Source organism: Phascolarctos cinereus, unplaced genomic scaffold (assembly GCF_003287225.1).
Source record: "Phascolarctos cinereus isolate Bilbo 61053 unplaced genomic scaffold, phaCin_HiC Scaffold_4;HRSCAF=312, whole genome shotgun sequence".
In the NCBI taxonomy this organism is placed as follows: Eukaryota; Metazoa; Chordata; class Mammalia; order Diprotodontia; family Phascolarctidae; genus Phascolarctos; species Phascolarctos cinereus.
In genome coordinates this window covers 555,396,049-555,412,359 of record NW_027555847.1, presented here as the reverse complement: position 1 = coordinate 555,412,359, position 16,311 = coordinate 555,396,049, and the positions used below count along the sequence as shown (strand labels likewise).

The 16,311-nt window shown below is 35.7% G+C and overlaps 1 protein-coding gene across 4 annotated transcripts in view; it reads right to left on the bottom strand.

The window, feature by feature from the left end:
- The window catches only part of KIF13A (kinesin family member 13A), a 245,689-nt gene that overhangs the window by 135,384 nt on the left and 93,994 nt on the right, over positions 1–16,311 (bottom strand). For all 4 annotated transcript variants that reach the window (XM_020986811.2, XM_020986812.2, XM_020986813.2 and 1 more), the window contains exon 4: positions 2,564–2,624. In XM_020986811.2, coding sequence (XP_020842470.1) covers positions 2,564–2,624 — 61 coding nt within the window. The remainder of the gene's footprint in view (positions 1–2,563; positions 2,625–16,311) is intronic.

Here is a 16,311-nt window from a genome sequence, read left to right as displayed (position 1 = left end):
TTCCCCTGCATTTCTTTTCATTAGTTCCTTTGATATTCTGGACCTTTTGTTTTTCCAAATGAATCTTGTTATTATTTTTTCTAACTCTATAAAATAATTTTTGGTAGTTTGATTGGTATGGCATTGAATAAGTAAATTAGCTTAGGTAGGATTGTCATTTTTATTATATTGGCTCGGCCTACCCATGAGCAACTGATGTTTTTCCAATTATTTAGATCTGATTTTATTTGTGTGAAAAGTGTTTTGTAATTGTGTTCATAGAGTTCCTGGGTTTGTTTTGGGAGGTAGACTCCTAAATATTTTATAATGTCTACAGTAAGTTTAAATGGGATTTCTCTTTCTATCTCTTGCTGTTGGGCTTTGTTGGTAATATATAGAAATGCTGATGATTTGTGGGTTTATTTTATAGCCTGCAACTTTGCTAAAGTTGTTTATTATTTCAAGTAGTTTTTTACTTGATTCTCTAGGATTCTCTAAGTATATCATCATGTCATCTGCAAAGAGTGATAGCTTTGTTTCTTCTTTGCCTATTCTAATGCCTTCATTTCTTTTTCTTCTCTTATTGCTAAAGCTAACGTTTCCAGTACAATATTGAATAACAGTGGTGATAATGGACATCCTTGTTTCACCCCGATCTTATTGGAAATGCTTCTAGCCTGTCCCCATTACATATAATGCTTGCTGAAGGTTTTAGATATATGCTATTTATTATTTTAAGGAAGACTCCATTTATACCTATGCTTTCTAGTGTTTTTAACAGGAATGGGTGTTGTATTTTATCAAAAACTTTTTCTGCATCTATTAGATGATCATGTGGTTTCTGTTGGTTTTGGTGTTGATATGCTCAATGATGCTGATAGTTTTCCCTAATATTGAACCAACCCTGCATTCCTGGTATAAATCCTACCTGGTCATAGTGTATTATTCTTGTGATAAGTTGCTGCAATCTATTTGCTAGTATTTTGTTTAAAATTTTTGCATCTATATTCATTAGAGAAATTGGTCTATAATTTTCTTTCTCTATTTTGACTCTTCCTGGTTTAGGTATCAACACCATATTTGTATCATAAAAAGAATTTGGTAAGACTCCTTCACCTATTTTCCCAAATAGTCTATATAGTATTGGAATTAATTGTTCTTTAAATGTTTGATAGAATTCGCATGTAAATCCATCTGGCCCTGGAGATTTTTTCCTAGGAGTTCATCAATGGCTTGTTCAATTTCTTTTTCTGAGATGGGGTTATTTAAGTATTTTACTTCCTCTTCGGTTAATCTGGGCAATTTATATTTTTGTAAATATGTATCCATTTCACTAAGATTGTCAAATTTGTTGGCATATAGTTGGGCAAAATAATTCCTAATTATTGTTTTAATTTCCTCTTCCTTGGTGGTAGCTTCTCCCTTTTCATTCTTGATACTAGTAATTTGGTTTTCTTCTTTCTTTTTTTAATTAAATTAACCAAAGGTTTATCTATTTTATTGGTTTTTTCATAAAACCAGCTCTTAGTTTTATTTATTAGTTCAATAGTTTTCTTAATTTCAATTTTATTAATTTTTCCTTTGGTTTTCAATATTTCTAATTTAGTGTTTAGTTGAGGATTTTTAAGTTGTTCTTTTTCTAGTTTTTTTAGTTGTATGCCCAATTCATTAATCTCTCTTTTTCTATTTTATTTATGTAAGCATTTAGAGATATAAAACTTCCCCTAAGAACTGCTTTTGCTGCATCCCATAAGTTTTGGTATGTTGTCTCATTATTGTCATTCTCTTGAATGAAATTATTGATTGTTTCTATGATTTGTTGTTTGACCCAATCATTTTTTAGGATTAGATTATTTAGTTTCCAATTATTTTTTAGTCTATCTTTCCATGGCCCTTTATTACATATAATTTTTATTGCATCATGATCTGAAAAGGATGCATTTAATATTTCTGCCTTTCTGCATTGGATTGTGAGGTTTTTATGCCCTAGTACATGGTCAATTTTTGTGTATGTGCCATGAACTGCTGAGAAAAAAGTATATTCCTTTCTATCCCCATTCAGTTTTCTCCAGATTTCTTTCTCCAACATGCCTCCACTCAGTACCTCCCTCCACTTACACTTTTTAGCTTCCTTTTATATGCTGTCTTCTTCAATGAAAATATAAGCTCCTTGAGGGTAAAGACTTTCTTTTCTTTTTCCTTGTATTTGTATTCCCAATGCTTATCACAGTGCCTGGCACATAACAAGTGCTTTAAAAACTTGTTGATTGACGGTGTTATGATATACTATACAGAAATTTGAAAGGATGTATCTTAAAATATTTTGAATGAAAAAAGAACACCATGAAGTACTCATGAGCAAGTACTTATGAGAACGATAGGACTGAGGGTTATAATTTGTACTCACAACTATATAAAAATGGATAAGTAAAGATTGGAAGAAAATTTAAAGTAATAGAAATAAATTCTTTTTATTGAGCATATTTAATTTTTATTACAAACAACCTACCCTTAAAAAAAAGTAGTCAGGACCCAAAATGAAAGCAGAAAAAAACTGGCAAACCCAAAAGAAAAAAAAACTTACCAGCATATTTTGTAGTGTTCGATTCATCCATAGACCAAAAGCAGTAATCAAAGGCAAAAACCTGCATCAAGAGAACAAAAAAGATATAAAACTCTCCAGCAACCTCTCATTGCTATAGCATGCTCAAACTAAAAAACAAACAAAAAACCAAAACTAAACTAAACTAAAACTAAGCTCATTGATAAAGACTGGATGGATAAGAAATTCTATTTACCTAAACCCTTTCATTTGGAAAAACTGAAATCAAAGCCAGAATGAATTGCCTTGATGAATATTAAGACTTCTTTCAGATTGGAACATTTGTGTATTACATATGACTTTACAGTAAATTCCTCCCTAGTCAGAATTTAGATAAACAAAAGTTCAAGGAAGATGTTTTGCCTTCTGCTTTATAAGAAAGAGTTAAGTGATAAATAAATAAACTGATATTAGAAACTTACTCCCAAAGCAAGGATAGCTAGATGGCTACATCCCATACCCAGTGTCAGACACCTACTACCTGTGTGACCCTGGGCAAGTTACTTAACCTCTGCTTACCTTTGTTTCCTCATTTGCAAAATAGCACCTATATTCCAGGGTTGTTGTGAGGATCATATGAGATATTTCTAAAGCACTCTCCACAGTGCCATGAACATAGTAAGCAATATGTACATGTTAGCTATCATTACTACTATTAAAGAAACTTTCTGTATATGTCAGATACTTTCAGTATATATACAGATTCAGTTCTACATCTTATATTTACCACATCCAAAATTATATAAAAATTATATAAAAATCATATAAAGAAATTTATGACTCTTGGACCTGGTAATATCACACTAGCAGGCCTATACATTAAAGAGACCAAATAAAACAGAGAAAGGTCCTATATGTACAAAAATTGCTTAGCAGAACTATTTGTTGCAGCAAAGAACTGAAAACTAAGGTGGTATCCATCTAATGGGAAACAGATGAACAAATGAATATAATGAAATATTTCTGCGCTGTAAAAAATCATGAAAGGAATGGATTCAGAGAAATCTGTGGCAATTTCTATGAATTTATGCATAGTGCAGTAAACAGAACCAAGAGAACAATTTATACAGCTTGTTGTTTCAGTCTATACAACTACAACATTGCAAAGAAATGAAGGAAGGAAACAAGCATTTATTAAGTGCTTATTATATGCCAAGCATGAGATTAGCACTTGATAGACATTATCTCACTTGGTCCTCACAAAAGCCCCAGGAGATAAGTGCTGCTGTTGTTGTTGAGTAATTTCAGTCACATCTGACTCTTTAATTCATCATGACCCCATTTGGAGTTTTCTTGGCAAAAATTTCCTCTTCCAGCTCATTTTACCATTTTTCAGATGAGGAACTGAGGCAAACAGGGTGAAGTGAGTTGCCTGGGGTCACACAGCTAGTAAGTGTCTGAGGCCAGATCTGAACTCAGGAAGGTAAGTCTTCCTGACTCCAACCTAACACTCTACTGCATACCCAGCTGCCTCAAAGAAAAACAACTTTGAACAATTTAAGAATTCTGATGAATGCAATGACTAACAATGATTCCAGGAGACTAATGAAGCATGCTATACCTTTTGACAGAGGGAGGATAAAGTCAAGGTACAGAATAAAACATACATTTTCAGACATGTCCAAAGTTGTATCTAGTTTACTTGACTCTGCTTATTTAGGACAAGATCTTCTTTTATTTGGGTGGCAGGCGAGAATTGAGAGGGAAAAGAAGAGTAGCAATAGTGATACAAAAAAAAGTGGATCATTAAGCATTTTTTAAATGCAGAGAAGACAACAGAAGGCCAGAGGAAGGCAGAAAAGTAGGACAACTTAGAAACTAAAGTGTTGGATTGACTTACATACTTTTAAAAAAGTGAACTGTACATAACAGGGAGTCATGATTTCATATAAAAGTCTTTTTTCTATTCTTTTATATAACAATACTCACTCTACTCTGTATCTGCTTTTCTGCCTGGTTCCAACTCCATTGAACAAGATGCACCTCCCATTTCATCACTTCTAATCTCATCACCATGCCACACACTCAGGTCTCTATGGACATGACCTCTCATGGAGCACCAACCTCCTCCCAATGTTTTCCTTTATAGATGGCAGAATATGAACTTTTTTGCTCACTCCACTCTGCTTTTATTGTTCTGCCTAATTTCAACACTTCAGAACAATATGTTCCAGTGAGATATACCCCATGGTCTCCCTTCCAACCTCCCCCCTACCCTCCATTACCTTCCTGTCTCTTTTGTGTGTTGTCTCCCCTTTCCTCTTTGAGGCACTGCCTTTCTTTTCATTGATTATATCCTCAGATCTTAGCACAGTGTCTGGCACAAAGTAGGTACTTAAGAAATGTTTTATCTGATTTGATTGGATTGCTTTGTTGGTATTTATCAAATTTATCATATCAAATAAGAAAAAGTATTAAAAAAAATTCTCTATAATGCCAAACTGATCTCACAATTCTTCAACCCACTTAACTCCAATGACCATCAATTGTACTTTTACTTCATCAGCTTACTAATACTTCCATGCTTGTGATGTAACTTAAAAATTTTTTTTTGTATCTGACCCACGCTCTCCTTAGTTAGTACTCTTGGAGGAAGAAGTGTCTACTCTTTTCAAAAGCTAATCTCTCTAACCTGAGTTTTCATCCCATGACCTCATAACTGCAAATGAATTAAACTTTTGATCCCGCTCTGGAAATTTTCATGGAATCTATGTTAAAGTATTAAGAGTATACTTGTGCAAAAGTGGCATCAATTCTATTACCTCTCACATGCAAAAACAAGTGCCTTGGACTACAGCTTACTATTTTAATATGCTTAAAATTAGAAAGAAACAAAGACATTTCATAGAATCATACTAAAATCTAGAAGAGAACTTGGTTGCTATCAAGTCAAACTCCCTCCTCTTGCAGATGAGAAATTGAGGCACAGAGAGGCAAAGGGTCACACAGCTACGAACTGCCTGAGGCAGAATGGTGACCTGGGTCTTTGTGACTGCCTGTCCAGAGCTCTATCTATTACAAGCTGAATCTTGATTTGAATGACTTCTCCAAGAACATAAAACAAATGAGTGGGAAAAAGTCATATTATAGCTCATTTTCACCTCTTACTTCAGCTGAACATGATCTTTCCCCAATACGAATTCCCATAGCATTTCATTTATAACTCTCTTAGGGCATTTATTCCAGGTTGCTTGGGTAGACTGTAAGATTCTTAAAGATAAGGGCCATATCCAAATCATCTTTGTAACCCACACAGTGTGTAGCACAGAGTAAATGTAAGGATTTTCTTTTGTTAATGGATTTATATATATATGCATATATATATTTTTTTATATCACCTACATTTCCCTCTATTTCCTTCTCTACATCTTACCTAAAAGCTATTCCTTATAACAATTAAAGTTTATTTTTAAAGAGGAGGAAGAGAACAAAATAGCAAAATAATCAACACATTGAAAAAAAAATACGATGCTATATGCAATGTTACATTGCCCCCCCCACACACACACATACCTGTGCAAATGAGAGAGTACATGTCTTTTTCTATCTCTTCTTTGCGACCAAACATGTTTCATATTTTCACAACATCCAATTTCAATTGTTTGGTTGTTAGTCTAATCCATATACATTGTTTCAGTCTCTACTTCACTTTGCATCTGTTTATGATTTAAATAAATCTTTTCCACATTCTTTATATTTATCATGCCTGCCATATCTTACATCATAGTAACATTCCATTATATTTATGTTATATATTTAGCCATTTCCCAATTGATAGGCACCTACTTTGCTTCCAGTTTTTGCTATAGAAAGTGATGCTATAAATATTTTGGTGTATATATGGGGCTCCCCCCACCTCCCATTGACGTCCTGGAGAGCATATACCTAGCAGTGGAATATCTGGGTCAAGAGGTATGGACATTCATTCCCCAACTGATAAATGGTCAAAGGATATGAACAGGCAGTTTTCAGATGAAGAAATTAAAGCTATCTATAGTCATATGAAAAAATGCTCTAAATCACTATTGATTAGACAAATGCAAATCAAAATGACTCCGAGGTACCACATCACACCTATCAGATTGGCTAACATGACAAAACAGGAAAATGATAAATGCTGGAGAAGATGTGGGAAAATGGAACACTAATGCATTGTTGGTGGAGATGTGAACTGATCCAACCATTTTGGAGAGCAATTTGGAACTATGCCCAAAGCTATAAAACTGTGCATACCGTTTGACCCAGTAATACTACTTCTAGGGCTGTATCCCAAAGAGATTATAAAAATGGGAAAAAGACCCACATGTACAAAAATATTTATAGCAGCTCTTTCTGTGGTAGCAAAGAATTGGAAATTGAGGGGATGCCCATAAATTAGGGAATGGCTGAACAAGTTGTAGTATATGAATGTAATGGAATACTATGGTGTTATAAGAAATGATGAGCAAGCAGACTCCAGAAAAGCCTGGAAAGACTTGTATGGACTGATGCTGAGTGAAGTGAGCAGAATCAGGAGAACGTCGTACACGGTAACAGCACATTGTGCAACGACTAACTTCGATAAACTTAGCTCTTCTCAGCAATTCAAGGATCTAAGACATCTCCAAAAGTTTCAGGATAGAAAATGCTATCCACATCCAGAGAAAGAACCATGGAGTTTGAATGCAGTTTGAAGCATACTATTTGCTCTTTTTTTTCCTTCTGTTTTATTTTGTTTCTTCTTTCTGGTGGTTCCTCCTATTGGTTCTAATTCTCCTTTACAACATGACTAATGTGAAAATATGTTTAATAGGAATGTATATGTAAAGTCTATATCAGATTGCATGCCATCTTGGGGAGGTACGGGGAGAAAATTTAAAACGCAAAAGCTTATAGAAGTGATTGTTGAAGACTAAACAAATTAATTAATTAAAAATTTTTTAAAAGAGCTATGGACATTTAAGCTACTAAGATAACGTCCAGAGGCATGTGTTTGTGAGGGGGAGAAGTGTAAGGTGAAAGAGACCTGGAAAGTGGAAAGGAGTAAGGTTATGAAGGGCTTTAAAAGACAAACAGATTTCATAGTTATCTGGGAGGCAAGAAGGAATCACTAGAAATAAATGAATGGGGGAGATAAGTTGGTTAGACTTTTCCTTCAGGAAGAAGAATTTGATGGCTGAGTGGATAATGGACTGAAATGAAAAAAGATTTGTGACAGGAAGCTGTTGTAATAGTCCAGGTGTGGGAGGAGTAATGCCTGTCCAGACAGTGGCAATGTCAGAGGAGAGAAGGGGGTTTACACAAGAAATACTATAAAAATAGAAATGGCAGGATTTACAAAATGTCAGGATTAGATATGAGAAGTAAGAGTAAGACATCAAGTAAAACACCTAGGTTGCAAGCCTGAGTAACTGGAAGCATGATGGTACTCTCAACAGTAATAGAGAAGATAGGAGACAGGAAGGTCAGGAGGGAAAAGATAATGCGTTCAGTTTTTGACATGTTAAGTTTAAGATATCTGATAGCCAGTTTGAGACGTCCAAACGATGAGACTGAAGGTAAGGAAAAGGATTAGGACTGGACAAATACATCTCTGACAGTCATCTGCATAGAGATGAAACCATGGGACCTAATGAGATCACAAAGTGAAATAGTATAGAGGCAGAAGAAAAGAAGGTCCAGGATAGTCCTAAGGGACATCCACAACTAATGGGCATGAAAACTGAGGAGTGGTCACACAGGTAGGAGGAAAACCAGGAGAGTAGTATCCCAAAAACCTACAGAGAAGAGATTGTCAAGGAGAAGAGAGGAACTGATCATTTCAAAAGCTGGAGAGAGGTTAAAAATTAAAAAAAAAAAAAAAGGGAGGAGGATTGAGAAAAGGTTATTAGATTTGGCAACTTCTAGGACTGTATTGAGTAATAATGAAAAGAAGGCTAGCTTTAAAGACTCCTGTTTTCTGGAAATTTTCTGGTGTTTCTTAATCACAAATAAGGCTAGCTTTAGGTTTTCCTATACATACATATTTCTTATCATACTGAAAAGTAGCTTTCTATGCCTATGCCTTTTAGGGTTCTTAGATTGAGTATTGTATTTTTCCAAAGTCTTTTTATTCTTATTCATCTACTGATATAAATATGAATTTTGTTGGTTGGGGGCTTAATATAATTTGTTAGTTTTTCTTAAAACAAAAAGGATCATTTTCTAATGTTAAGCCATCCTTGCATCCTTAAAAAGAATCAAACTTGCTTACAGGATAGGTAATTTTTTTTTAATTACTTCAATCTTTTTGTTAGGATTTCATTTAAAATTTTGGATCCGTATTCATTAATGATTTTAATCTATAGTTTTCTTTCTTTGTGTTTGTGTCACAAAAGTAGTTTAGAAGAAAATTTCATTTCTCAGTTTTTGAAAATAAGTTATGTAGCATAAGTATCAATTGCTCTTTACATATTGGATAAAATTTAACTGTGAACCTATCTGGACTAAGGGCTTTTTTCCTGCTAGGTCTTCTATGACTTCTTCAAATTTATTTTCTAAGATTGGATTAAGATCCCTAATTCATGTTCCATTCATTATGTCATTCTATATTTTTTGTAGGTAATCACCTGTTTCCTTTAAATTCTTGAGTTTGCTAGCACATAATATATACAGTTTTAATCATTCTTTTTTATTTCTTTTTTTTCTTACCTTGCTCATTTTGATAACTTGATTTTACTTTCCTTTTATTTTCTAGTCTTCTTGATAGAGTGCTCTCCTTTTCATTTTGTTAACATATTTTCAAATACATGAATCTGCCCTAAGAACCACTTTACCACCTTTCTCAATCTTCTACTACCTGTTTTTTTTTCCCTATGCTAAACTAAATAGTCATAAACAACCCTGGATTTCTAGGTTCCTCTTTCCTTCACAATCTTCCTCCCTGGGCTTCTCACACCTGCACAGCCAGCTCCTTTCTTGGGGCTAATCTGATTGATGGGGCTCAATATGTTCAGTGATTGAAGATCCCCTTGAGACACTATCATGGGGTTGACTCCTTAAGTTAGTGCCTAAAACTGAAGCTACCAATTGGAACATGAGGCCACCTCCTCTGCACAAGCACAGCTCTGTGTGTGTGTGTGTGTGTGTGTGTGTGTGTAGAACAAAAAATGAGGAGGAAACTAACAAGCTTGTGTTCAGGTTTTGATTTTTTGCTGTGTTTTGGGTTTTTTGTTTTGTAAGAATTACCCTGTATTTAATTTTTTCAATTTTTCTTCTTACTGTTATCATTGAATTTACTCTACTTGGTGATGTTTTACTAGTTTATTTGAGGTGACAGAAGAGGAGTTAAATACCTAAGTCATCTCTCCCTCTATGGTTCTTTGTTATGTTTAATTTTAAGGATTGTTTATGAATGTATGTATGTATGTTGTATGTATTTATTTGGAGGCAATCTAGGTTAAGTGACCTGCCCAGGGTCTCATAGTTAGTAAATGTCTGAATACAGATTTGAACTCAGGTCCTCCTGACTCCAAGACTCATGGGAAAATATTTTTTAAGAAAATTTTTTTTGGATAAAAGCTAAAATATAGAGAACTTTGGAAAGCACATATTTCTTATTTAGTAAATGCTGATTCAAATTTGCAAATAACTTTTTCTCTAATCACTTTCATGACCATCAAGAGCTCCCTAGTAAGATAAGAGTAGTGCACAGGTACTCTAGGGGTTTGGAAACTTAAGTGCAATTCCAACTATCTACAATCCAGCTACAACCTCTTCATCTGAAATACAGAATACACACCGGCACTTCATTTCTGCATTTTGCTCAGTATATCAACTTTATATTTATTAGTCTCTCAAAACATTCTCAAAAAGGAATATTTCTGACTCCCAAACGTAAAACAATAGTGATTTCCTAGGTTCTTACATACACCCCTCCCACACACACACACACAGTCAGTTTAGTCCACCTGTCTCTTTTTGCTGTCTCCCTCCTCTCTCTTTGCAAATTCATTCTACTGTTCATATCTCTAGCCCCAGCTGCCTTTAAGAATCTCCTCTTTCAAATATCTATTTTTAAGTCTCATCTAATAAGATGCCCTCTTTTGTGCAGTTTTGGCCACACTTCTCATTCCTCCTGCTTGTAGATATCATTTTGTCATTTTGGGGGTTCTTTTATTTCCCTTTCGAAGGACAGAGTAGGTATTAAAAACACCTGATAAAATGGCACATCTTTCACACCATTCTACCAAAATTAGGCCAAAGCAAAGAACAAAAGTCATAAACTTATTTCTAGTATCTATATTTTACATTTCTTCAAAAGTCTTGGTACTCTCTGCCTTTCATCTACTCTACAAGTATTTGAGGAGTGAAAACATGAGGTTTGATTTTGTTCCAGGTCCCTACTGAGGACCATGACAAGCAAGGCTACTGATAATAACCAATGAGAACTTTTTTATGACTATAATTTTTTAATTTTTTCTTAGTTCTGAAGGATTTTTTCCTATATATCATATTCATTTCCAAAAAAATCAGCCTTCTTCTATCCCTTGTAATGAAGGTTTAGAAATAAGAAAAAAGAAAAAGACCAGTTTAGCAAAACTAGGCAGCATACTAGAGGCAGCTGGTGGTACAGTGGATACAGCACTGGGCCTAGAGTCAAGGGGACCTAAGTTTGAATCTGGTCTCAAATATATACTAGCTGTGTGACCCTGGGTAAGTCACTTAGCTACCTCTTGCCTCAGTTCCCCCAAGTGTAAAATGAGGCTAATTATAGCACATATCTCACAAGGTTGTAAAATGTACTTTTTACATGGAAAATTGAGGGGATGCCCATCAATTGGGGAATGGCTGAACAAGCTGTGGTATATGATTTTGAGCTCCAAATTTTCTCCCCATCTCATTCCTCCCCCCACCCCAAGATGGCATGCATTCTCAATACCCCTTCCCTCAATCTGCCCTCCCTTCTATCTCCCCCTCTTCTCTTATCCCCTTCCCCTTTTATTTTCCTGTAACGCAGGATAGATTTCTATACCTCATTGCCTGTATATCTTATTTCCAACTTGCACGTGAAAACAATTTTTTAACATTTGTTTTCAGAACTTTGGATTCCAAATTTTCTCCCTTCTTCCTCCTACCCTCATTGAGAAGGTAAACAACTCGATATAGGTTATAGATGTGTAGTCATGCAAAACACTTCCATAGTAGTCATGTTGTGAAAAACTAACTATATTTCCCTTCATCCTATCCTGCCCCTCCTCCCCGTTTATTCTATTCTCTCTTTTGACCCTGTTCCTCCTCAGAAGTGTTTGCTTCTTATTACCCCATCCTCCAATCTGCCCTCCCCTCTATCATCTCTCTACTCTCTTATCCTCTTACCCCCTATTTTCCTGTAGGGTAAGATAGCTTTCCATACCCAATTGAGTGTGTATGTTATTCCCTCCTTAAGCCAAATCCTATGAGAATAAGATTCACTTGAATCTTCCCTATCACCTTCCCCCATTTCCCCTCCACTGTAAAAGCTTTTCTTGTCTGTTTTATGCAAGATATTTTACCCTATTCTACTTCTCTCTTTCTTCTTCTCCCAGTATAATCCTCTCTCACCCCTTATATTCTCCAGATATCACCCATTTATCTTCAACTCACCCTGTGCCCTCTATCTATCTCTATATACAAATAATTTTTTTTCCCTCCAACTACCCTAATACTGACAAAGGTTTCATGAGTTACAAATATCATCTTTCCATGTAGGAAAGTCCCTTATGATTTCTCTTTCCTGTTTACCTCTTAATACTTCTCTTGAGTCTTGTATTTGAAAGTTGAATTTTCTATTCAGCTCTGGTCTTTTCATCAAGAATGCTTCGAAAAGTCCTCTATTTCACTGAATGTCAATTTTTTCCCCTGAAGGATTATACTCAGTTTTGCTGGGTAGGTGATTTTTGGCTGTAATCCTATCTCCTTTGCCCTTCAGAATATCATATTCCAAGCCCTCTGGTCACTTAACGTAGAAGCTGCTAAATCCCATGTTATCCTGATTGTGTTTCCACAATACTTGAATTGTTTCTTTCTGGCTGCTTATGATATTTTCTCCTTGACCTGGGAACTGGAATTTGGGTACAGTATTCCTAGGAGTTTTCCTTTGGGGATCTCTTTCAGAAGGTGATTGGTGAATTCTTTCAATTTCTATTTTACCCTCTTGTTCTAGAATATCAGAGTAGTTTTCCTTGATAACTTCTTAAAAGATGATGTCTAGGCTCTTTTTTTGATCATGGCTTTCAGACAGTCCAATAATTTTAAAATTATCTCTCCTGGATCTATTTTCCAGGTTAGTTGTTTTTCCAATGAGATATTTCACATTGTCTTCTATTTTTCATTCTTTTGGTTTTGTTTTACAATGTCTTGATTTCTCATAAAGTCACTACCTTCTAATTGCTCAATTCTAATTTTTAAAGAAGTATTTTCTTCAGTGAGCTTTTGGACTTCCTTTTCCATTTGGCCAATTCTCGCTTTTGAAGGCATTCTTCTCCTCATTGGCTTTTTGGACCTCTTTTGCCATTTGGGTTAGGCTATTTTTTCAGGTGTTATTTTCTTCAGTATTTTTTTGGGTCTCCTTTAGCAAGCTGTTGACTTGTTTTTCATGATTTTATTGCATCACTCTCATTTCTCTTCCCAGTTTTTCCTCTACTTCTCTTACTTGCTTCTCAGAATCCTTTTTGAGCTCTTCCATGGCCTGAGACTGATTCATATTTTTCTTGGAGGCTTTGGATGTAGGAGTTTTGACTTTGTTGTCTTCTTCTGGTTGTATGTTTTGATCTTCTTTGTCACTAAAGAAAGATGTTATGGTCTGATTTTTCTGTGCAGTTTGCTCATGATCCCAGGCAATTTCTTGAGTTTTAAACTCTCTGTTAAGGAGGAGGTCTTCTTCCAGTGTGGAGAATGTACTGTCCCAAGCTTCAGGGGTTTTGTGCAGCTATTCTCAGAGATATTTCTAGGGACCTGTAAGTTTTCAGTTCTTCCATGGTGGTATGATCAAGGGTGAGGTGTTTACTCCTTTCCTGGCCTGTGCTCTGGTCTATGTGTGACCACAAGCACTTTTTTCTGCATTGGAATTGTGAGGAGGATTCTCTCTACACCACCACAAGTTCCACCATGCCAGCGCTCCTTCTTGCCCCAGAACCGCCACCCAGAACTGTGACCCAGATCCAAGCACGGGCAAAGCAAGAGTATCCTGAACCAGCCCTCTGATCAGCCACTTGATTCTCCCTCAGTCTGTGGGCAGAAAGCTCAGGAAGCAGCTGCCGCCCCAGGGCTGCAGCTGGGACTGGGACTGGGACCAAGCTTCTTTCTTACCATAGACACACTTTTCCTACTGACCTTCTAAGTTGTCTTTGCAGTTTGTGGGTTGAGAAGTCTGGAAAGCACCATAGTTGCCCATGATTCAGTCCTCTGAGGCCTGCTCCAGGTTCACTGAGGCCTGGCCTTTGACTGCCAGCCCATGCTGAACTGCATTCCTCTCCCAGTCAGGTTGTCTTGGGCTGGAAATTTGTTTCATTATGTCTTTTTGTGGGTTCTGCTGCTCTAGAATTTGTTTAGAGCCATTTTTCACAGGTATTTGGAGGGCTCTGGGGGAGAGCTCAAGCAAGTCACTGCTTTCACTCTGCCTTCTTGGCTCTACCCCAAGTTGTGTTATATTATTATAATGGAATATTGTTGTGCTATAAGAAATGATGAGCAGGCAGACTTCAGAAAAACCTGGAAAGACTTGCATGGACTGATTGTGAGTGAAGTGAGCAGAACCAGAAGAATGTTGTACACAGTAATAGCCACATTGTGTGATGATGAACTTTGATAGTGCCTGGCACACAGTAAGCACTATGTAAATGCTTACTCCCTCCCTCTTCATATCAACTGATAGTTAATACTATGTTCCAGATCCATAATCCCCCATCTCTGAAATGAAGAGAGGGAACCACATTTCCTAGACTCTTTTGCTAGGCCAACCTTGGTCATTATAGTTATGATTTGTTGTCACTGTCATTCTTTCCATTTACATTATTGTCACTGTGTATATTATTTCTTGGTTCTGCTTACTTTACTTCATATAAGTCTTCCTATGTACTTCTCCAAATTCTTCATATTCAGTATTTCATGGCACATTAGTATTATATCATATGCCTTTATCATTTTCCAAAACTATCATCCACTGAATTGTTTCAAGCCTTAATTTGAGAATTTTAGCTAGCTGGCACCAAGACAGAACAATAAAATACAGCTTTTCTTTTCACTAAATTTTAACAGTAAAAGCTTTAATTCCCACCATAAGAGAGTTACATAAATTTGATATGACTTGTTGGAAAAAAGGGAGAGACTATTTCCTTTAATATAAAAGATTAACTCAGATTATTACAAACTGTACTGCCTATTTATGAAGATGTCAAAGCATTTAAAATGCATCATGAAGATTTAGCTAATTCTAACACCATTTCTATGAAGTAGTAAAAAGGAAGCCTAAAGTATTTCAGCCTCATATTCAAGAGTAGGGAAATGAGGCACCAAGGAGAAAAAGATCTGGTTCAATGAAAGTTAGAGGCACAAACATTTTACCAGATTTCCTGAATCTAATAGAGTTTAGGAAATTTATTTAATTTTTTAAAAATAAAAATACTGGCAGTTTATAAGCAACTAAGTATAACCTCAACGCTAAAACTGTTTTAAACATTCCAGTTTCTTAATGTACCATTCAGAATGGATTTATACTTCATGAAAATTAATTATTTCTATTTCACTTGTTGCCTAAGGCAGCCAGAAAGAGATAAACAGTAGTATTTCAGTTTCTTCCACATTCTAATTTTTGATAAAGACCATATAACAGTTTCTCTAACAGTAATCCAAAATGTAATTTGGGGTAAATTCCAAGTACTAAACACTACTTCTTACAAAAAAAAATACTGAAAAACCAACTTGGAACTGAGCACATATTACATTATTTATCTGCTGACTCTGGGAAATCATCATTCCTGTACATTAAAAGGTAGGGGAAAGGGAAAGGAATAGATTAACATTTACTGCTTGAATAATCTTGACTTTAATGGACCATGTACATTTGGCATGGGACCTATAGTTTAATCCTTTTTCTGTCACTTATTATTTTCAAGTCTATTGCCTGGCCAGCCAAATATTGGCACAGTACTAGGGATGAATAGTATTCAGACTAGGTTGAGACCAAGGCCTTTAGTCTAGAACAAGGTCGTACCAGTCTAAAAAAAATTGATAAAGTCATTATGATATGTGGCCAATGAGAAATTTTGCATCCAAAGAACAGGTTGGAAGAAGTGAGCTCATTCTCAACCTAAATCTACAAATGATATGGCTCAAGACATTTAGCCTCCAAGATACCATTTTGCCCAGAATGACTCAGGACCAGGTTACATTCTACCAGGTCCTCCTTAGACCCATCTTTACTCGATCAACCTCAAGGAATAAAGAAATAAGGTCTCTTTTATGATATCCCATGCCACTCAGTATCCTCACACATAAGATAAAGAAACTTGGTTAGTATTGAGGGGAGGGCCTGAAGAAGGAAGCTATCTATCTATCTGTAGAGTTCACAGAGATCTTAGAGTTGCTTTTTCTGGTCCTCCTAATCCCTGTTCATTGCTTATATAGCTTCTGCCTGAAGACCTCCCATGACAGGGAGCCTACTTGTCTTAAAAGAAAAGGATGTTATTTTTTTATAGTAAGCTAAAATCTACTTCCCTGTGATTTTCATCCAT